The sequence below is a fragment of the Hoplias malabaricus genome, chromosome 4 (assembly GCF_029633855.1).
Source record: "Hoplias malabaricus isolate fHopMal1 chromosome 4, fHopMal1.hap1, whole genome shotgun sequence".
Classification (NCBI taxonomy): Eukaryota; Metazoa; Chordata; class Actinopteri; order Characiformes; family Erythrinidae; genus Hoplias; species Hoplias malabaricus.
This window is the reverse complement of record NC_089803.1, coordinates 27,100,858-27,123,955: the sequence shown is the minus strand read 5'-3', so window position 1 is coordinate 27,123,955 and position 23,098 is coordinate 27,100,858. Positions and strand designations below refer to the sequence as shown.

Genomic DNA, 23,098 nt, shown 5'->3' with positions numbered 1-23,098 from the left:
AAGTATTCGTCATTAAAGCTCACTCTCAGAAGAGTGGTTAAAAATACATTCGTCTGCCCTTCTGCATATCTCTCTCTCTCTGTCTCTCTCTCTCTCTCTCTCTCTGCCTGTCTGTCTGTCTTTTTTCTGTCTGTCTCTCTCTCTCTCTGTCTGTCTCTGACTGTCTCTCTCTCTTTCTCTCTCTCTCTCTCTCTGCCTGTCTGTCTTTTTTCTGTCTGTCTCTCTCTCTCTCTGTCTGTCTCTGACTGTCTCTCTCTCTCTGTCTCTCTCTTTGTCTCTGTCTCTCTCACTCTGTCTTTTGTCTGTCTATCTGTCTTCTCTCTCTCTCTCACTGTCCTCTCTGTGTGTGTATGTCTGTCTGTCTCTCTCGCTCTCTCTCACTGTCTTTTGTCTATCTGTCTTCTCTCTCTCTCTCACTGTCCTCTCTCTGTGTGTCTGTCTGTCTCGCTCTCTCTCACTGTCTTTTGTCTGTCTCTCGCTCTCTCTCACTCTGTCTTCTCTCTCTCGCTCTCTCTCAGTTTTTTGTCTCTCTCTCTCTGTCTCTCTCTCTCTCTCTGTGTGTGTCTGTCTCTCTCGCTCTCTCTCACTGTCTTTTCTGTCTTCTCTCTCTCTCTCACTGTCCTCTCTCTGTGTGTCTGTCTGTCTCTCTCTCTCTCACTCTGTCTTCTCTCTCTCGCTCTCTCTCACTGTCTTTTCTGTCTTCTCTCTCTCTCTCTCTCACTGTCCTCTCTCTGTGTGTCTGTCTCTCTCTCTCTCTCACTCTGTCTTCTCTCTCTCGCTCTCTCTCTCTCTCTCTCTCTCTCTCTCTAATTGAAGCCTGGACCTCTGAGTGCTTGCAGAAAAGTTCCAGTAGGGCTGGAGTTGCTCAGCTGCTGGCGCACTGCTGAGGTTGCCAGTTTGTCATGTTGTGCCATAATTCAGATATTTGTATCAAGCCTTACTAAATACACCTGATTATTCCTTCCAGATGTTCACTCCAGCGTCAAATTAATTCCATTAGTCCTGCACAGGCAGGTGCTGTAGCCTGAATACCAACCTCTTCTAAAAGACAAAGCATTCCTGTGGAAGTACGCAGCCTTGTCTTCAGCCTGGAATCCTGTTGCATTTAGGCTGAATGTAATGGGTTTGGACAGAAAATAATCCCTTTATTATAATTTTTTTAAAAGTGCATTTAATTTTAGTTGATTTTTTTTTAGTGTAGAGGAGGGTAATGTCATGAGAATTCTTTCCAAGTGGTTTCAGACTATTTATATTGGGCCAATCTTTTAGAATATTTCACAAAATTTGCAGGACATATGTGTTTTTAAAAAATAAATAAATGTTAGAAATAGTTTCGAGGTTGTGATGAGACAGCAGCAACCCACACCTTTATTCATTCAACTGTACCACAGTGCTCCTCGGCTGAAGCTTATCCTCCGAACAATAATTCTTCTCCAGAACTTCATTGTGCACTCGATATACACGCTTGTCTTCCTTCATCAGAACCACGGAGGCAAGACTGCATTTCACATCAACTCTCAGCGTTTCCTGCCTCTTGTGACGGGCAGATTGATTGAGAATGGGGAGAGCTCATACTGATGCCTTCTGTGCTCCAGGGCAGCTTCAGAATCAGTGTACTTCTCTTACAGTGCTAACCTCAGCTACTGGAAGAAAAACTTTTAAATTGGTGTCAGATCAGTGTACACAGGCTTATTCTACCACACGAGACTGATGGGAGAAAGTGGGCCGGTTTTGAATGAGCCTGGCAGCTCAGCAGGGATCAGAGCTCTAGCCTTTTTTTTTTTTTTTTTTTGTGTCCCAAGACTCCTGGCCTTTTGCTGGAGGGGGAGGCATGGGCTGAGGACATCAGACAGGATGTGGAGTTGTTGTGCTGGTGCTTGGAATGTGGGTGGTAGATAAAAAAGGAAGTATCACTAGAGGACCAAAAGAAATCACATTGCTGCATATAAGACGACCCCCTACTGCCCCCTGCCTCTGCACTGAGGAGAAGCAGCAGCAGCAGGAGCTGTGTAGAAGGAGGCACAAGCACACCTGTGATTGCGCATCTGTTTTCTCAACAGAACAGTATATTACAGACTTTATGTTCAGTCAGGCAAAAGACAGGCATTGTGACATCCACTAATGTCCATGGCTGATGTTTATTAACTTTAGGTGTTTTGCAATTTTGCTTCTTTCTATGCATTGGGTTTTTTCCCATTAGCACACAACCAGGAGGGAATAAACAAAGTGGGGGAAAATATAGCTTTATCTTAAACAAAAAACATTTTGTTCACATCATATTACACATATGAGAAACAGCATGGAAGGGACTTGTCCAAAACAGCCCCAGGGCTAGTATGTACGGGTCAGAGGGCAAAGCATGAGAGGTAAACAGAACAAAAGTGCAAGCAGAGGGGGCAAAACAGCTGAAGGCAGAGGATATTCTAGTGTTGTAAAATATAATTTAAAAAAAAGACTTCTAAAACAAACCCAAACTTCTCCCCCACCCCCCAGCACTAGAGTAGTGTCAAAGTCATTAATAACTAGTTTCTAGAATTGCAGCATCTGGCTGAGTGTTTATCGTTAAAGACTAGAGTTCTCACGGAGGGACTGCACCCAATTCTGACATTCAGCAGCTTCTCCTTCATTCTTTTTCACTTCGTTTGCTTTAAGAGAGTGTAGGCTGGCTGGCTCAGTCAACGGAGATGTGAAAAAAAGAGAAAGAAACAGTGCCATAGTTTGTGTACAGCTCAGACGTAAGCAACAGTGACAACTCTCTCCCGGAGGTTTCCGAGTGGTTCTGACCCCTCCTCTAGAAGCAGGATAGGGAGAAATTGTTAGAGTATGTAGCTTTCACAGTCATTTCTACAGTTGAGGCTTAGCTTTACAAAGGTGAGCTATTTTAAGGTGAGTAGTGCGCGGGAGGTCAGCAGCTCAGTTAGACAGCAAAACCAGAGCAGCATCACAGTTTAATAGACATCTTCCTCCTGGCAGAATGTAATGCATTCATACCGAATGGCAAAAAAAAAAAAAAAGAACTATTGGGCCAAGTGGATGACTGCAGAGAGAAAGAGAGAGACTGAGACTATGAATAGACATTATGACAGACAGCACTGGAATGGATCTTTACAATGCGTCTGCTGTGACTAGGATTCTCTCTCTCAGCACACTGCAATTACTGTTAACAACCACTGATCTCCTTACAGACAGGGGAAATGTCAACCTGGTGTCGGTCTCATGAAGCAGGATTTCTTGTTTAGCCAGCAAACTCCAAGCTGGGTTTGACTCAAACTTGAGGGCTTTGGATCACTTTTTTACTGGGCTGTATCACCATGGCAACTTCTGCTGCACGCCTAGTCTGCTCCAGGGCATGATAAGTTTAGAATTTTGTGTCATAAACAGCTCTTGGGCTAATCATGGACTGTCAGAGATGGACACCTCTGGTTACTTCCCCCCGTTTGACGTTTGTGGTGTCGGTCACATGAAGAATAACGCAAAAAAAGCAAGTCATACAAGGAATAGAAAAGGATTATTACTTCAGTAAGCACCAGAGCAGTGGCAGTGATGACAGCATTGCTTTTATACCATCAGAAATGGTTCAATTATTTACATTGAAAAATAACCCTATTAACTCTGATGTATAACGCGATTGACTGGTTATCAGAGGTTTCATATACACAGGTTATTTGCAGCTTATGGACGTAAGGTTGGCTTGAGAAACGATTACATCATTCTCATTTGACAGACATACCTTCAGCCCTCATTACGATGCCATACATAAACAGTCCCCATACTTAGTACAGAATATTGCACTTTCAATGTTAAAATGTTGAATATAGGAGGTATTTTTTTGGATACTGGATACTCTCATTAGGGAAACTATGAGTTGACTGAGTAGTGTAAATGAAGGTACACACTATGCTCTGACCTACTGCAGCCTTCCAGGACTTGGGCTTGACACAGCTGGTCTACTGCATACTTTATGCTACACCATCTTAGCATAGCGGGCTAGAGGGGGAGATAATCCATCGTTAGCCAATTTGGAGGGAGCAGCATATTTCAGTAACAAATATGGACCAACAGTGATCCACAATCCAACTGAAAGGGGGGACGTTCTGACAAAGAATACTCACATAATCAAATTAAGAAGATAAAGAGAACACAACCAGGTCTAACCTCTGAACGATCGCTGAGTGGGTGCAGGGCTTTCTGTAGGGCAAGTCCCTAACTGGATAATAGACGACAGTCTCTACTCAGCTGCCAAAACGAGTGAGCAAGCACACATTCACAGGAACATGCAGCTACGGCAAGCAGCAGAGTTCACAGAAATACAAAAAGGACAAAAACGGGAAAAGAGGTTGGAGCTCGGAGGACGGCGACACAGTTTCAAGAACAGCTTCTGCAGCATGGAGTCAAAACCAAACCCTTATCTGTAAATAGAAGCTTCACATATTGCACTCAGTCCCACCAGTTCATGAAGAGCCAACACCATATTTACATACAGTACAGAGTCCCCAGAATTTCAACATGAGCAAGATATAGAGGAAAGTATAAAGGGAGAAACAGAGGGAAAGTAGTGTCAGTGGTTCCAGCCAGGACGAAAATAAAAATAAATGTCTTAAATGCTTTTAAATGATCCTCATAATTCACCCATGTCTAATAAAAAAGCAACTAGTCATTCACTGAAATAAAACTCAAGCATATTAAAAAGAAAATAATTAAAAGATTCTTCATGTCCCTCAGCTCTGGGACAGCTACTGTATCTGTATCTGGTGCTGAAGTCTCCCTTTATTAAAAAAAAAATCTTTTAGAAGGTCCAGCAATATCCGTGTTGATACATACATTTTCTTGGTTTCATGTGTATCATCTCATCTTCTGTCAGTAAGAGGAAAATCCAGCTGTTCTACACTGACATCAGTATGCAGGCTACTCCAATGGGCCTGGGCCCTAATATGCTGAGGTCTAGTGCAGTTTGAGCTTGAAGGCAGACAGCTCCATGGGCTCCAGGCTGATGATGGAGCTGTTGGAGATTGGACTGGACGAGTACATGAGTGACAGAGACATGGGCTGCAGTAGATGCAAGTCCATACCTCGGAACAGCGTAGACACGGCCAGCTAGAGACAGGAGAGCACACAAGAAGCTTATCAGACTCTCACAGGATTGGATGCGTATGCTCCACACAACTATTTCAGTACAAATTTAAAATAAAGTTAAAACTGTCCCACAGCGAAGGAAAATGCCTTTTATGCTAGTTATTTTTATATATACCATGTGAGCTTGGGGACAAACTTTGGCTTTAAGCCTTCCTAAGCTTTGTCAGGGTTTTTCCTCTATTCATGTTCTTAAAATAGACTTCTGCTGCACCTTGTACAGGCTTGTAAAAAAATCCTTTTTAAGCTGCTATGACTGGGGGCCTCCGTGTTTGTGCTTCTGGGACTGACCTTTCCTTGCGTGGTAGTGCAGTTAAAGCCGGGGTTCTGAGCATCCAGACCACAGTCCAATCCCAGACGGTGCAGGAGGAGAGCTGTGTATGGGGACGGCGAATGAGCATCCTGTGAACAACACAAATAAATTATAATGTTGCTGAATCAGAAGCAAACTAGCACAAAATAACCATCAGAAGGATACAAGAAACCACAAAAAGTCTCAGAACATTGACTGAAATTTCTAAAATATTTACAGTAAATACAGCAAAAAAGATACCAATATGGCCACTAGAGACCAATAACACAAATTAGGGGGGGGGGGAATACTATAATATATTAGCATGTACCTTGTATTCACAAGGATTAAGACTAGTTCTAATATAAATTATAATCCTAAATTCAGCAATATCTCTCTTCATTTTGCTATATTTTTTAAACAAAGCCAGGCATCTGCACATCACTGTGGGGGCCTGGTTTGTTTTGGTATTTAATGCTGTCAAGGACTGTATGATTGGTATGCTAAAAAATACCCACGGACCATTATTTGGAATGATGTGCAGAAACTAGCAATTTTAAAAATGAGGAAACAGCAATGATTGTATGTGCAAGACAAAAAAAACATATCCACGAGATGGTATGTGCAAACATGCAAGGGTATGTTGCTCACCAGATTTTAAATTCATCAAAGAAAATTGCTGTATACATTTAAGATGTGATGCTGCAAACTTCACAAACCATTTGCAATAGCCTTAGAGGATAACCGTTAATAAAAAGGAAATTTCCCATTTAGATTTTAAACTGTGCACGACAAAACATTCAGAACATAACTGAGAAAATCCTGATGTTTGGGGCCAGCTTGGCATGCAATAGATATCAGAAAGTCAGATTTAGACACTCACATACATACTGAAACCATACACACATGCAGAAACTCTCGGCATGATTTCCTGTCACAAAACCTGTAGACGTTACCAAACCAGACATTTTGAGCTAACCTGGTTCTGCATGCTCCTGAGGTTGAGCAGATGGAAGTCACAGGGCAGTGCAGTAGCCAGTGGGGAGAAGGTGCGGAGAGGTGGCACTCCTCGTTTCTTTGGAATGACTGGCAGTGCCAGCACCTCGTGGTTCAAGATGGTAGAGGTCATGTGACTCAGCAATGAGGGAAAGCTTACTGGTCCACTGTCGACAGCCTGTGAAAACATATACACAGTGAACTAATATTACAGTACACAAGACATAAGCTCTTTTATAAAGGCAGCATATTTTGCAAGCAAACAACCATAGTAATCAAAAAAATATAAATGACACACCAGCTACACTAATGGGCTCAGGAGCTAATGAAGTAAATTCAAAACAGTTCTCATTACAAGCCTTAAAAGCCCCACTGCTGGCATCAGAGCCTAAATATTAATCATAGCCATATACCTCATCTTGCACAATTTCATCTACAGGACAACCAAATAATACAGAGAGCAGAAGGGAACACAGTACTAAATCATTCACTGACATGCGGAATAGAAAGCAGCTAAAGTAATGGACAGGAACGAAGTACTACCTATTAGCCTAAAGCTACAGAAAAGAAGGGGAGGGGGGGCATACGATTGTGCTACAACCTTTCTGTTGCTGTGGCAACATTACCTCTTTCTTGCTGTCTCCAAAAACATGAGCGATGATTTTATTTAACATTTGGCTGACTTTGGCATAAGAGCCCAAAGGCTGCATGCAGGGAATGAATGTGAGAGAATGAGCGATATGAAAATAAGAGGAAAAGAGAGGTATAAACCAAAAGAATGTTAAGATATGTTAAGAAACCCAGTGCCAATATGTTTTAAAACAGTGACAACTTCTGAACAAGATATTCACAAATCTAAATGCACTTCAGTTCAGTGTAAATGTATCCTGTTACAGCACAGAAAAAAAATCCGATCAGTGTCCATAAAGAAAAGTTTCAATGCAAAAACTAATCTATACAAGTGGGCCAAGCACAAAGGCGTTTTTTTATTATTATTTTAAACTTGGCTACGCCCATCAGTAACAGTGCATCAATAATATGGGAAGAGTGCCACCTAATGGCAGAGCTCCATCTTCTCTTGCCTTTGTTAAGCCAGTGCCACTCACCCTGCTGCTGCTAGATCTCCTCTCCAGCAGCAAACGGAAGCGGTTGGCTGTCCTCTTGTTGTCCTTCAGACCTTGTCCCAGACCTCTGTTATCATCCTGCATTAATCTGCGATCCAGAATCACCTCCAACTGACCTGTGGAGAGACCAAAGGGACAAAGAAGAATGCAAGTGACCCAAAGTGAAAAGCAGCAACTATAAACTATATTAACATTTTATTAGGCTTTAAAAAAAAAAAAAATCTTTAAATCATTTAAAATTTGCTCCAGGGTACAGACCACTGGCAAGGCTGCTCGCTCCAAGGGCTTGAGCAGTGTGCAAGGTCAGACGGTACTGGCTGTCTTGGATGTATACCATGGTGGGCATGGGGTAGAAGTTTGCCTGCAGTGGCAGCTTCTGCAAGTATCTGCGTGGTTGGATCTGGGAGAAAAAATTATTACCCATTAGTACACTACCATCAGGTTTTCAACCATAACTCACATTCAAAATAGACTCTTCGGCTTAATCATGAAAATCATAAAAACAAATTAAAAGTTGCCCTGCTTTACATCCAGGATAAAATGGTTAGTTTATATAATGAGCCACAAGGTCTCAAAGCCACAATTAATTACTCTTCACTATACTGTAGTGCTAATAAAGACCCCAATTTATATTAGAACTAGTCTTAATCCTTGTGAAAGTAGCAAAGACCTTCATTGCTGAGACAGAATAGAAGCAGAAAAAACCCCTCACCTGCATTTGAATGGTAGAGAGAGAGCGCGAGAGAGAGAGAGAGAGAGTGTTAGCATGAGAGAGAGAACACTTGTTGATCCCTAAGAGGATTACTGGGTATTTGCCCTGTGGATCTGAATCAAGTACCAGTCAGACTGACCTGGAATCCATTGAGGTCTGTATAGAATATGTCTTCACTCTGAATGTCTGTCAGCAAACGCATGGAAAGTTCCTTATTCGTCTGGTCCCGAATGTCCACTAAGGTCGTGATGTCCAAAGACTGTCCATCGACCCCTGAAAGAAACGATATATGGAAATGTAAAGTTGTAGAAGAAAATTCTGCATCTGTATGTGTTTAAAACTCAAGGCTGAAGGACTATGTATACCTGGCACATTATGTATACGGACTGTCTGTTGAAAGTGTTGGTAGTATGTGACCACCTCAGCAAATAGTGGTCCTTCCACCACACGCACAATAGGAGGATCTCGTTGTGTGTAGGGCTGCGAGATGGGGAAAAAATATAAGTGATAATATCTTAAAGTGATAATCTATACTTAAAAAAAGCTACAGTGAATATGGTACCTTAGCATTGCCATCTGGTAAGAAGAGGTAGGCTCCACTCTTGTCTTTCGAAGGACGAGTTCCATAAGTAAAGAACTGGATCTGAACCCTAACCTCTTGAGGGTCATCTTTACGGCGGATACTCTGCCAGAAGCAAAGACACAGTTTACCAATATAAAGCAATGGCTTTCAAGGCCTGAAGATGCCCTTCCGAATTCAAGAAGCAGATGTGTCCTGAAGTATGCATGAAGGTCTTTCACAAACCAGGCTACATTACACACTTAGGAATATATATTCCTGCTGCTGCTTATACACTCAAGCATTTCTACAGGCAGCACTACAGACACATGTTACACATTCTGTTGAAATTCAACAACTGCATGATGGTGTATTAAACAAAAAAAGTAACCTGACCATTTAGCAATTAGAATATACCACAGTGACAAGTTTTAAACTACAAAATGCACACACTCAGCTCTACTGTAAAATTGTAGTTTGAGGCAAAAATCCTCTATGAATTTTCTTGCTCACCTCCAGCAGTCCTGTGGTGCCAGAGAAACCCAGCGTGAGAGACTGGCTCTGTATGTAGAAGGGCTGAGGGTCAGCCACCTGTGAGCGCACAGGCAGGGGGTCCAACCCTCGCACACTCTGGCTCCGGCCAGAAAGTCTCAGCAGTGTATCAGAGCGCAGAGTCATGGGGGAGTCAACAGAATCATACAAGTGGAACACGGCCAACCCCAGAGCAGGGAGGCGGGCCATGAAGGAAGCCTGTTTAGAGGCCAAAAGTACAGAACAGAACACAGTCAGACACAGGAGAAGCATCTTCAGACCCACTCAAACAGAAATTCAAACACAACATATTAACCTAACAAAAATGTGAGACTTTAACATAGATGTAATATCTGTATATTAGTTTCTCATGGAATACACAGTATAGATAAACTGTAAGCATAAAATCTTCCTACATTCTTATTAATGTGTCATTTATTATTTAGTTATACTTGAACAATGAAAAAATAAAGACATTTAAAACCTAACCATCAATAATGTGTTGAAGGCTTACATGCAAACTTTTTTTGCTCTTCTGTTCTCAGTCAAACTATTGTTTATTCATTAGCAATATTCTTTTTTAATTTACAGATTTGTTACATTAGAAATCCTCACCTACCAGAATATTACCATGGTTAAAACTGCATATGCATATATTAACAATCAGTACATACATATACTTTTGAAAACACATTACTTCATAGTCACAAACCTGGCACATACCTGGTAGACCTCTCCACTCATCTGTACAGCTGAGCTCCACTGTGCACTGAGCTGTACTGGTAGAGTCTGTCCATCTTCAGTGAGCACCCTCACTCTTGCAGAGTTCACCAGCACAGTAACCACACACAAACGTTCTTGCTCTACTGGATTAAACAGTACCAGGTACCTGAGCAGGAGCAGTAACACTCAAGTTACACAACATTCATCTAAGGCTGAAAATCTAATCATTTTCAATCATTTCAATCTGAAAGAGCACAATTTTCAAACTGCTAGAGCTTCAGTTTTAATTATAGCCTGCATTATCACCAACAATGTGTTAATGAGTTTTAAATGGAGCAATTAGAATGCATAACTTCCACAGACAGATAGAACCAAATTCTTGTCTTAAGTACATGACAACATAACTGTCAGTCTGCTCTGGCAGTCAAGCATGAAGTTAGAAAAGCAGATATGCCAGACTGGACCCTACATTCTTTTTCAGGGGGGGGCACCCTCAATAAAAAAAATGTTATAATTATATCCCCTTAAATCTTTCAGCTCCATATGCATCAAATCTGCTTTCTGGTCCACAGAACATTATACTGTGTGAAGAGAAGAAGCCATACACAACTTAATAAGGTCACAATTTCAGGCCTGCCATTTGCTGTCCTGTAATGCTAACATCTGCTGCACTGCACTCTCATTAGCCTCCAGTCAGACTCAGAGGGAGGCTTACCGGGGAGAGGAATCCAACTCAATCAGTGTCCGTTGGGGTAAGGAATCATGCGTAGCACGTCTATCATCCTGCACACAAGTCAATCCACCCACACAAACAACATAACAATGGGGTTTACTTTTAAATTATATATATGTTCTTTACATTAAGAAAAAGCATGTTTATTAAAGAGAAAAGGTCTGCTTTTTTTCACCGTCTCTAGGAAGGGCTCTGTCTGGTAGAAGCGATACACATCTCTGTTCTTCATTATGAGGAAGTGTGCTGCATTAATGATCACTCTTTTCAAGCCAATAAGTGAGCGCAGTAACCTACACAGGCAGGAAAGAATATAAGCAAAGGCAAAATAAAAAGTAAAATGAAAAGACAGTGTTTACAGCTTCTTGTTGTGCGTTGATGAATTATTACGAGTATTTAGGATACATGGATGTTCTAATGCCTGCTATTAAAGCCTGACCTGGTCCCATAGTCAATGACAACGATCTCTTTGGCCGTGCCAGTGATGGCGTCGTGGTGCTGGAAAAGGCCTATGTTACGTCTGGCGTCTGTCAGAAGGGAGTAGTCTGAGGTGGGATAGCGACCTTCCATCCCTGCATGGCGCGCATGAGCCACAGCCAGGCTATAGAGAATCTCTGCACCCCTAAATACACAAACAAGTGTATCACAGATATAACAAGACACATCAACTATAAATAAAGCAAAAATAATAAACCCATTAGCAGCACTCATTTCAGCATCTGCATGCAACTCTTGTTCAAATTTTCAATAAAGGCTTTTGACCACTATATGAAAAATATCTTTAAAAAAGTTAACTTTAATATTTTATTTATTATATATTAACAGACTGCAACAGTGACCAGCATAATAAATTGTTCTCAGAAAGTTCTCAATATTGTTCAGAAGCCCAATTCCAGCCTCTTGGCAGAAAGCACCTATCCACATAAGAACAAGTACAATAAAGCTAGTAGCTAAAATGACCAAATATTTAAACAAAATACTGATAATTACAAGCACAGGTCCATGATGTGTTTTGCCAGACACATGGAAAGGAGAATAAAGAAGCTGTTTTGGCTACTCTGCAAGAGTACATGCCATTGATTTTTCTTGGGAACACTTGAAACAAGTGGATAGTATTTCACAATACAAATTCATTACTGCCAAACAAGAAAGTTTCTGCCAAAGCAGAAATTATGAAAAGACAATGTTCTTGTGCTAATTCCAACTAGACAAAAGGATGAATAGGATGAAAAAACAAGCAACGACTAAGCCTGTCTTCCTAAAACCTTTCATACAAGTATGTAATTAAAAACACAATGAATGTTTTTGCAGAATTAGAGACTCACCTAAGGTGAGATTCTAGCACACGGTCCAGGTTTTTATAAAATGGTCTCGAGGTGTAGTAGCCACTCCAGTAATGATCCTCTCGGTCAGCATAAGCAAAGAAATCTCCACTCAATACAGGATAACCAGGTGGTCTTGCACCCTGGGCCACCCCATTAGCTTTATACACAGCACTGAAGTAGTCTGACAGTGTGCCAAATTGGGCCTTAGGAAATAAAAACATCTAAAATTAAGTATTAACTCAGCACAGCAGAAATTTTGTAAAACTGATCCATCTCTAAAATACCAACCTCCAAATCAGAGAAAAGCCCCCCCCCCCCCAGTATGTTCCCCAATATATTGTATTCAATATGAATTCAGGCAAACATTTTTTTAAAAACGCTGTGAGGTGCATTAAAGAGAAAAACTCTATAAAATCTCTCCTGTGTTTCCTGTTAGAATGGCTATGCTTACCTGGACATGCATTTCTGGGTGAGTGTTCATATAATCAAAAAGTTTCTGGTAGTTGACATATTGCTGGTCCCACTCTAGAGCTTTATCATAGCGGAAATCATCTCCCAGTGGTATGAGCACCACCTTGCTACGGAAAAGCTTGGACTTCTTACGATACTGGTCCAATAAGACATTGGCCCTGAGAAAAAACAAGGAGACAAAAACTATGCCAACTATGCTTAACCAACTAATGCCTTACCAGAGCTCTGCCAATGAAACAATAAAAAAGGAGATGGGTATTACCAAAGGACAAACGTCTCTTTTGTGCATTTCTCTGTCATGATCTTACCTCTCTGCCACATTGGCATCTGTTATAGCCCGAGGCGGAACCTTCCAAGGACAGTTGACCCTGCTGCCTGGCAGCCTCTTAAAATCAAACTGGCAGCAGATCTTTGGGTCAGGCCCACATGTATGAGGCACATCATAGCTGTAGAATGGCATCATGTGACAGAAAACGTCTGTTCCTGAATCAGGATCTGTAACAGAAAATAGTAACACAATGATTTATTTTAGCTATGAATCTGGAGAAGATACAGCTCTGGTAATAAATTTGGAGAGGACAACTTGGCTGGATATACTTCTTGGAAGATTCTCTCAAAATTGTTTTTTTTTTTAAAGCTAATTATGGCCTTGCCTAAATAACAGTGTAAAAAATGTTGCTTATGTACAAAATATATTTTAATCATTTAAGGAATAATCCGACAAAAAATAGATTTTTATCAATTTATTTTTTAATTTTGTCCAGTATTTACACCAGTGTTAGGTGCTACCCACAGTGAGGGCTAATGTGCATTCTTTGTTAGGACGTACAAACCTGATTTACAGAAAAGTTGGGGCACTTTGTAAAATGCACTAAAACAAGCATGCTATGATGTTTTCACTTTCAGACCAACTTTAAACAAAATGTGGAATTTGCTTCCAGCAATTACTTTAAAAATAAACTGGAACAGCGGCATAGTTTAACATCACTTTTGCTTTAAATTACACTATTTTACATTGCCTTTCAAATCACACCATATGAGCTCAGACCCAAACAACTCTGTGGAGTTTCTGCATATAACTAATATACAGCCTTCTCCTTGTGTAATAATATTTCATGTTGAATTTCTTAATGCAGTGGCCTACTGTGTTAAGTGACATCTTTTTCCGGAATTATGTCTGAACCCCATCCAGTTAAATTTATCAGGTGTATGAATGTTTCTCTTGCAATGCAGTCTGAGGGCTTTAAAGTGACTCAGATTCAAAAGCAGCTTTTTAGCTTTAAAATGCACAGACTGGGATTTATCTCAACTCCCATCTCTGGGAGCTAAAATCTTTGCAGTCTTGCATAAAGAAATGTTATTTTTCTTACACATAAATTGGTGAGCCACCACCCATCATTGCTTAAAGACTAAGCCTTATGTAGAAATGTATTATATCATGACCTGCTCATCAATTATAGAGTGTTTTTATGACAGTATTGGTTCATTCTTTCATTCATTCATTGTCTGTAACCACTTATCCAGTCCAGGGTCGCGGTGAGTCCGAAGCATACCTGGACACACCCTGGAGGGGGCTGCCAGTCCTTCGCAGGACGACACACATTCACACCTATGGACACCTTTGAGTCGCCAATTCACCTACATCCATTCAGAAATATTATTATGTAAGGTGAACGCTGTATATTAATTATATCATCTACCAATGTGTGTTTTTGGACTGTGGGAGGAAACCCACACGGACAAGGGAAGAACACAACAAACTCCTCACAGACAGTCACCCGGAGCAGGACTTGAACCCACAACCTCCAGGTCCCTGGAGCTGTGTGACTGCAACACTACACAGATTTAATTATTTCATAGTGCAAGGCTACAAGGCGCATGAAATAATTATATAAATGGCTAAAAAATTAATTCAATTATTTAAATAATACAATTAATAAATATTTATAATGAACACTTAAATAATAATTAAATAAATAACAAAATTTTGTTTTATTTAAAAATGTAATAATTAATTTAATCATTTAAATAATGAATTCTTCTTTTAGGTTTCCTCCGGGTGCTCCGGTTTCCTCCCACAGTCCAAAAACACACGTTGCAGGTGGATTGGCGACTCGAAAGTGTCCATAGGTGTGAGTGTGTGAGTGAATGTGTGTGTGTCTGTGTTGCCCTGTGAAGGACTGGCGTCCCCTCCAGGGTGTATTCCCGCCTTGCGCCCGTGATTCCAGGTAGGCTCTGGACTCCCCGCGACCCTAAAATTGGATAAGCGGTTACAGATAATGGATGGATGGATGGATTCTTCTTTTAATTAATTATTACTTTATTCATTTAAATATATAACACTGTCACAAAACACTCCATAACCAGTTACCAATTTACCTGCTTATGTGGAATGATTCAAAAGGATGCAACTTGAATATTCTATAAGCTTTTAGCTCTGTTTTTGCCAAGTCCAAGACAATTCCTGTTTTTACTGCATATTACAAAATGTCCCATGTTTTCTGACCATGTAGATTCTTTAACTTGCCACTGATTTTTGGTAAGCTACAATGTAGGAAATTTAGGCACATTTGGTGAAGAGCACTAACAGTGTTGCCATGTCTCCATATTTTACTGGATCCTGGACTTCTTCAGACAGTATGTGTTGGTAACTATCATGCTGAACACAACACACCAGGGCTGTGTTTTCAGCCCACCGCTGTTTACACTGCTGACTCGCGACTGCATGTCTAGATCTAGCACAAACTACCTCGTCAAATTTGCTGATGACAGTACTGAAGTGGGTCTCATTAGTGATGATGAGGAAACATCCAACAGAGAGGATGAGATGACAATAAATGTGCAAATTAAATGAGTATGCAAGCCAGAATGCAAGTGTACTTTCTTGGTCTCCTGTCTGTATTCAAGCTTGGTAAGAGGACGCCAGCCTTACATTTTGGAAACCCTCAGACTACATGATTTGTCTATACTTCAGAAGCTAGGCAAAACTTACCCCAAGCCTGTCTCCACATGAACTCCAGGCTACGTGTGGAAGCAAAATGCTTCTTAATGGAGTAATGGACCCTCTGGATCAGCATGCTGGTCAGGTTAGCCCTCTTCAGTATGTAAGGCATGGTAGCACTGTGGCCAAAAGGGTCAACAGCCCACCCTGAGCGAGGAGTCACACCTGAAGAAACACAAAGTTTTGTTGTGAAACATGGCCAAAAGGACATTAATGAGATATGCTTGCTGTAAACAGATTCAACAAAAGATATAGTTCTATCACTGCTTGAAGTTTCCTATGAACATACCCAAGTTTTTCTCCAGCCACTGATGGCCTTCAATAAGCTGGTCAATCATGGCAAAGTAGTGAGCGCTGGCTTCATCAGTCATAACCCAGCCTCCTGTAACAATTTCTAACTGCCCTCCAAGGATAAGTCTGTAAATAGGACTCAAAGTTTAAATCTGATCAGGAGAAAGCAAAATCCACTTATAAATACAAGCTCCTGTTACAGGACATGAAGCCATGTCAGGAATATCCTACTTGCTCTGCCACAGAACTAAAGTTGGTTATAGCTAGATTTTAATATGTGGTTCAGAATACAGAAAATAAATAAAAGTTACAAAATTAATCTGAAAATTAAATCTACAAAATCTCAATTTATCAGAAACAGCATGTATAATGAAGACAAAAAATGATGTAGTTTGTGGACACAGGTACTGCATTTGGTGATACTTTGCTGTAAATGACACTTACTTGCGCATTGTGTCTCGTTTGCTAGCATCCGCACTCTCCCACCATTTAACAAAGAAGGACATCTCAGACCAAATGAACTTCCTGCGTGGGTCCTCTACAAGCTTGACCACCATGTTATTGAGAATGTGCTGCGTTTGATCATTGTAGTATTTGTCAAAGGTTTTGACCCAGCCTGCCAGTTCAGAAAGAGTAAGTAGTGATCATTAATGTTTATGTAATTCATCTACTTCAGTAGATCTAGATTGTCCATCCTGTTCTTGGAAACATTTTATGTAGCTCTTACCCTGGACATTAGACCTACACAACCTTAAGATTAGATCTAGCTATGACTGAAATGATAAACTCCACTCGACAACAGATGTTGAGAAACAAAACGGGAGAACTTTTCCATATACTCACCTACAACATTCCTCAGACCACAAGCTAACATGAAAACCTAATACCTTAACCTAGCTAAATGAACCTAGATTCCTGTGCAGAATAAGTCCTTATTCTACACATTTCACAAGGTTCAAAGCTGCAAATTGCTTCCTTATAATCCTGATGAAACGCTTAACTAGAGCTTTTCCTTAGCACTTTGTTACCTTAAGATAAACTTTTTTAAAAATAACACTGTTTTATTATTTAAAAGGCACTGGTGCTAAAAGGTTCAAGCGTCTGTGTCAGCATGAATAATAACAAAGCAGGGCTGTTCACGTGTGTGACAGAGTCTATTTCAGCTCTGCTGAACACCATTAAATCAACATGCAGCTAGCATGTATGTCGGGTTACGTCATTATTTAAGGAATAGTGGTAGACAAAGTTGTGCTCTAAGGTTCCAGTTCCACCCAACAGCAAAAGTATTCACTTCTAGGCCACAGAGATTTAGTGTCAAGTAATACATTTCTTTTAATTGCCTGTGAAACGATTTCACTGCATTAGAAACTCAAAATTTTGAGGTCACTCAGCAGACATGTCTGGTGTTTATTCCAAAATAGCCAGAGCACCTCAGTGTGTGTCCAGTGAAGCACTTCTTCATATCCTGACCTACTCTCACTGCCTGACCTTATTCACCTAAAGTGAATTGTCAAGCCTCAACTAATGCACCAGCTGAAACTGCTGTAATGTACTTATTTCATTTAACCCAAGGGAGAATAACAGGTGTCAAATTTAATTAATAGTGGAAGTCCTAAAAGTCTAATTAAAAAGGGACATGTTTGTCCTGTCCTTTGCAGTTTGTTAAACACAGAATTCAAGGTTGTACTGCAAGTACCCTGAACAAAGTCATCAAAATTCATTCATCACATTCCAAAATAAACGTTTGCCATTCTAATAAAAAGTATATAGTGTTTCTTTCACCTACCTGGGTCATTGTGGGAGTGGGGCACCACAAAAACCTGCAAGGGTTCACTGTCCCACTCAGTGGGCTCATATGTGATCTCAAAGCCTTGCTTCCACACCCCTCCATCGATATTATCAAAGCTCAGCAAGGAGTATACATCCAGCATCTACAGATATATAGACAAACAAGCAAAACCAGGCACATTAATAAAATGGTGTCTTTTAAAATATTAAAAAAGGAAGCAAAACAACACTTAAAAAATATCAACAAGTGTATGGTAAGTACAAGCAACTCAGGTCATTTCCAGTCAAGCACCTTTCAAAAGTTTGAAATCACTTCTGATATTTTGTTATATGTATGTATACTACATTATATGTCATAAATAACAGCATTATGCAAAAAAAGTGTTTTAGATATTTTATTTGAGATTTAATATTTCACTCAATAAAAGACTAATGGAGCCAAAATACAAAGAATTTCTAAAAGGATAAATAGTTCACTATGATTGCTAGGGACCCAAAAAATATCTGAATAATACCAGTACTAGCTAAGAAAAGCTTTAAAATAAAATAAAAATATTCTGCATCAGACCAACATTTAATGACATTTTTATCGTAATCCAGAAGAGCAGAAAAAGCTAAAACATCATTCTGTTTTATATATAATACTCCTCTCTAACAGTACATCTAATACCAGTTATACATGTTTTTGTATAACAATGAAACATGCTGGAAATCCACAATTCTCTTATTGGCGTTTTGCTAGAAATTATCTTTTTAAAGATATATTTTCAAAAATATATTTACCTACTTCAAAATAAATTTGATGTTTCAGATATTATTAATGCTAATGCTACTAAGAATTCATTTTTATTTACAGCTTCGTAATAACTATTAGAAACCTTCAGCACAAGCTCAATTATAATAGCTTTAAAGTATTTTTTTCCCCAAATTCTGTAGCACTCACCTGCAGGTCAGTCTGGCCACGGTGGCCCAGTGCAAACTGGCAGTCTTGGGGCTTGACAGAGAGAAAGGTGGGTCTGCCATCAAAGGGCAGTACCCATGAGCCATTGGCACTCCGGAAGGGCAGGTGACCACTGGGGGAGACGGCACCTGTGTCTGTTAGCTCTAGCACAGAGTCTTTAATGTGGCTGATGATCTGATGATTCTCCTCCAGAAGCTGCTCCAGCTGCTCAATGCGGTTCTGCAACACCGAAATCTGACTCTGAAATGGAGAGGAGGGGGGCAGGGGGGAGGGAAGCATAATCTACGACCACACTTCTACAAAAAACACAAAGCAGACAACCAGCTGGACATTCTACATTTAGAGACACAGCCAGAGCCTCAAGAATGGCATGAGAACCTACATCAACAAAAGTCTTGGACATTTTATAGGCCATCTTCAGCCCTCTTTGATAAGAGTTTGGCTTGCTTGAGCAATTGCCAAAAAAATTACCAGAGGTTACTGATTAAAGTTAATCAGCAGCTGTCTTTTCATAATAGCATGCCACTATGCAGTCAAGCTCTTACAGAACTCTACAACACAATCTAGACAGTTAAGGCGGCTCATGAGCTTAAAGCTTTTGGGTTTGACAATGAGAATTCAGCTGCTTAAAAGCTAACTGTCAGTTCCTGATAAGTTGCAAATTGTTTACAAGCATCCCCATTCTATCAAAAACCAAAAGCTTTAGAAAATATATTCAAATAACACTATAAAAATAAACAACACTAATATTCACTAAGAATGAGGCAGTGTTCAATGTAATATGTGTCTAAGAACTCTTACCCTTGGAAAGTTCCCCCCACTCTGTCTCCTGGCAGGGTCATGTTGGACCCGATCCAACATTAGATACAGGGAGAAAACGGCCACACAGAAAATTGCACCGCCACATACAGTCACCTGCTTTTTCAGTTTCATCCTGTCCTTTTAGCAGAGTAGCACTGAAGCAAGGGCTATGGTGGGGGAACAACACACAACTTGATGATAAATGCGTTTAGCAAATATCCTGAAATGCCCCAGAAGATTCAGGGGCCACACTTTGTCAGCAGGGTTTCATGTCCTCCCTCGCACTCCTATACAACTCCAGTCTCCAGAGCAAAAGCCAGTGGGCGGGCAGCTCCAATTCGACAGTCAGCAAGAACAACGACACCAACCAATCCACCGTTGAGCCCTGCTCCTTCAAAGTGGCCCTTGTCCTCAAGCATCCAAGCCCACAGGGGAAGAATGAAAAGAAAAAACGAACAACACAGGTCCCAAACAGTGTGAGCCCAGACAGGGAGCCTAGTGTTCCTGCAGCATACTGTGTGTATGTGTTTGCGTGTGCTTTGCTTTTGAATAACAGGGCTAAGATTAGTCCTTCATACACCACAGATCGTTTCTCTCAGTTGGCCAAGGAGACAAAGCCATCACAGTGAATGTATTTCTCCACAGAGCAGTTCAGAGGCGAAGGCTGAATGAGAAGGACTTGGCTCATCACATTCCCTCTTTTTCTTTAGCCTTTTTTTTTTTTTTTTTTTTTTAAAGCCAGGCTGCTGGCTTACCCTGAATGTCACTATGCTCTCGAGGCCAGAGCAGAACAAACTAAACACAGACTCCCCTATTTGAAAGATGCTGAAAACAAGGAATGATTGCCTCTTCTCTCTCTCTCTCTCTGCAGGAGAGATGAACAGAATAACAGGGACAGAGAAAGAGACACTGTCTTCTAAGTAAAAGAAAAGTCAAAAACAATATGTGCAAAGTGGCCTGGATTTGGCTGTTTAGTCAAACAGGTGTATCTCCTCCACTTCGCTCTTAAACCTAATAGGAGCTTAATCTTCTCGGCTCAGTGCCTGTCACTGACTTAGCTGTCCCTGGAGGGATTTGGGATTACTATTCAAACATTTAAATTGGCCTGGCGAGTGGTACACAGTGAAACGAGTGTCCACATCTTACATTAGAAACAGTACTTTGGCCAGCTACATTAGGTGAATTGTGATTTAAAGGGGCTAATGTGCCGAGCTAGCTGTAAAATCTGAACCACACTTCCTTGAATTGCATTATAAATGTTACTCTGAGCAGCTACACATCGTGAAGAAGAAATAATACTCTGACCAGCTACATAAATTGAAGAAATGTCATCTAAAAGGATAAACTTGAACTACTGTTATCAGTTTAAAAAAAAAAAGGCAAAAAAAAAAAAAAAAAAGCTATCAATGAGTTTATCCGGCCAATACTCTTGGCTCCAACATCAGGAGTCCTTGGAGCATTTGACACATCTGTGGGGGGAAATAATAAATAATGTTAAACGTGTAAAACAGGTTTACAATTGCTTTATGATACATTATAATTTGATCAGCTGCTATTCAACGGGGACGGTGCATGCAGTTGGGCAATAAAGCTACAAAAGCTAATAGGAGGACGTACAAAAATGTATTGCCTATTCTGATATATAAAAAAACTATGTGGATGACCACATGGAAAACAAACAGTTAAATAAGACGCAGGCACAAGTACAGTCACTGAAGGGACATATGCTACATAACTTAATATTAATGCCTCTGGTGTCAATAATGAATGGCAAGAAAAGCACTACAGCTTTGTTTTCATTCTCATTCTTGTTTATGTATGTGAAGGTAGCTGGGTAACGGCAGAGAAGCTTTAGCCCGCTAACGTTAATGTGAGTCTCTTACTGGGCTACATACAAAACAAACTGTGTTAAATATGCAGATGTACAAATCTATCTGAAGGTATCTTTACCTATGACAGATTAAGACAGTTATTCGGCCATAAATTAAGTCCGTTAAAGTGCTAGCCTACGTCCTGGTAACGGCACATTCACCAGGGCTGGATTACCGTTACCCTTACCACAAACACACAGTTAGCTTCCCATTCCCATTTCCTATTTGAATTTCCCGTTCCACCTTAAAACGATACAGGCGGCAGAGTGGAACTGATGCACTATTTAAGGGGGAACTGAAAATTTCGAATAAAAAGCTGGCGATTAAAGAATCCAGTTCAGCCTCTCGCTAGCGTTAAATAATAATCCCGTTTTCTTGACACAGTCCGACTACTTCGGTTTGCTGCTCAACATTAACGTTAGCGACGCAGGTCTTTCTCCTCTAGTCTGTAAAAAACGCCTATTGTTAGAAGCAAAACATACAGCAAGCAGCAAGTGTAAATGCAAGGAAAACAGCGTATACCCGTTAATCCTGCAGCCCCAGAGTCTCCGCTCCATCAGCGCCGCGGTCAGAACAGTCTGTACACGGAGAAAAGAGAGAGGCATGATGGGAAGAGAAGGCGCCATGTGACTCAACACACACAGACTGGGGAGAGGGGGAAACTTTCGAACCAAATGATACAAAATGGACATTAAGGATGATCGGCGACCCCCTGCTCTTAAACTCTCAGAATAGTTTATTTTATTCCAGTCTAGTGTACATCACTGCTTTATAAATGCGCACGATTTTTACCACGCAAAAGTAGCCAACAGTATTAATGAAAATAACCCTTTACTGTTTCTTAAATGTTTGTTCAATGTTTCTCACATGTCATTAGAAACGAACTTGAGTGAGTGAATAATAAGTTAATGCTCATTATTTTGGTCAATGTTTTTTTAAAGTTAGGCTGTTATGGTGTTTCACGTTGTACTTTGTCCACAAATATTTTGAAGAAGGAAAATATAATAACAATTGTTCTTTTACCCTGAATATATTTAATCAACCACATATTAGGCCAGAAGATTGTTTTTCAAAATGTGGGGCGCGCTCTACTAGTGGGGCGTGTGGGTATTGCAGGTGGGCCGCAAAGAGTCTGAAGAAATAAGCATTACTTTATTAATGAGCCTGTCTTTATTAATGCCTTTCTGTTTTGCCTATAAAGCTTACTCAGTAAAACGCACCCACTCACAATGCAGCTGATGCTGCACCGATCCGCCTGTCAATCTCCTGCTCCATCTTTCCCTCACTCGTGAACAAGACCCTGAGGTATTTGAACTCCTCCACTTGAGGCAGGATCATACTTCCAACCTTAAGAGAGCACTCCACCCTTTTCCGACTGAGTACCATGGACTCGGACTTGGAGGTGCTAATCCTCATCCCCAGTAAATATTTAGCCGTTGATTCAACGTTGAAATAACGTAATGACTGCCGTCTAATCAACATTCTCTTAAGGTTGAAAATGAAAGTTGAGAAGACGTCCAAACACAAACATTGAAAAGACGACTATTAGACGTATTTTGAAAGTCCATTGACGTTATTAATTTGTCCCAAAATAAATTACTTGTATAAAACGCGTTTTGGATGTCCACTGACGTTATCGATTGGTCATCACTTAACTAACTTATTAAGATGGATTTTGGACGTCCATTGACCTATTTTGAATGTCCAGGGACGTTCCTTGTTTCCTGGGTCCCTACCGCTTCAGACTCGGCTGCAAACTGGTCCAGCAAAGATCCCCCGGGATGCAGTTGAT

General features: G+C 40.5%; 1 protein-coding gene across 2 annotated transcripts; it reads right to left on the bottom strand.

The window, feature by feature from the left end:
* Positions 1–2,129: 2,129 nt before the first annotated feature.
* On the bottom strand, positions 2,130–21,964 carry man2a2 (mannosidase, alpha, class 2A, member 2). Of its 2 annotated transcripts, XM_066667583.1 has the most exons (24): positions 21,829–21,964; positions 19,436–20,904; positions 18,617–18,874; positions 17,672–17,816; positions 16,330–16,501; positions 15,884–16,011; positions 15,586–15,759; positions 12,902–13,088; positions 12,574–12,751; positions 12,123–12,325; positions 11,237–11,419; positions 10,976–11,090; positions 10,783–10,850; positions 10,068–10,233; positions 9,327–9,563; positions 8,817–8,939; positions 8,620–8,734; positions 8,394–8,527; positions 7,801–7,942; positions 7,525–7,658; positions 7,045–7,122; positions 6,402–6,596; positions 5,422–5,532; positions 2,130–5,094 (listed from the first exon to the last, which is right to left on the bottom strand). In XM_066667583.1, exons 2-24 carry the CDS (start codon positions 19,565–19,567, stop codon positions 4,942–4,944), a joined length of 3,531 nt encoding a protein of 1,176 aa, XP_066523680.1. In that variant the 5' UTR covers positions 19,568–20,904; positions 21,829–21,964; the 3' UTR covers positions 2,130–4,941. The 2 variants fall into 2 exon arrangements, with proteins under 2 accessions (XP_066523680.1, XP_066523679.1); XM_066667582.1 differs by lacking the exon at positions 7,045–7,122.
* Between the last annotated feature and the right edge of the window lie 1,134 nt (positions 21,965–23,098).

Excerpts from the sequence above, each read along its gene's own strand:
- man2a2 (XM_066667583.1), bottom strand. The coding sequence starts at position 19,567 with ATGAAACTGAAAAAGCAGGTGACTGTATGTGGCGGTGCAATTTTCTGT. Across the intron at positions 16,012-16,329 it reads AAACGAGACACAATGCGCAA|ACTTATCCTTGGAGGGCAGT; the intron begins GTAAGTGTCATT and ends TCCTATTTACAG. Across the intron at positions 13,089-15,585 it reads CATGTGGAGACAGGCTTGGG|ATCCTGATTCAGGAACAGAC; the intron begins GTAAGTTTTGCC and ends TTTCTGTTACAG.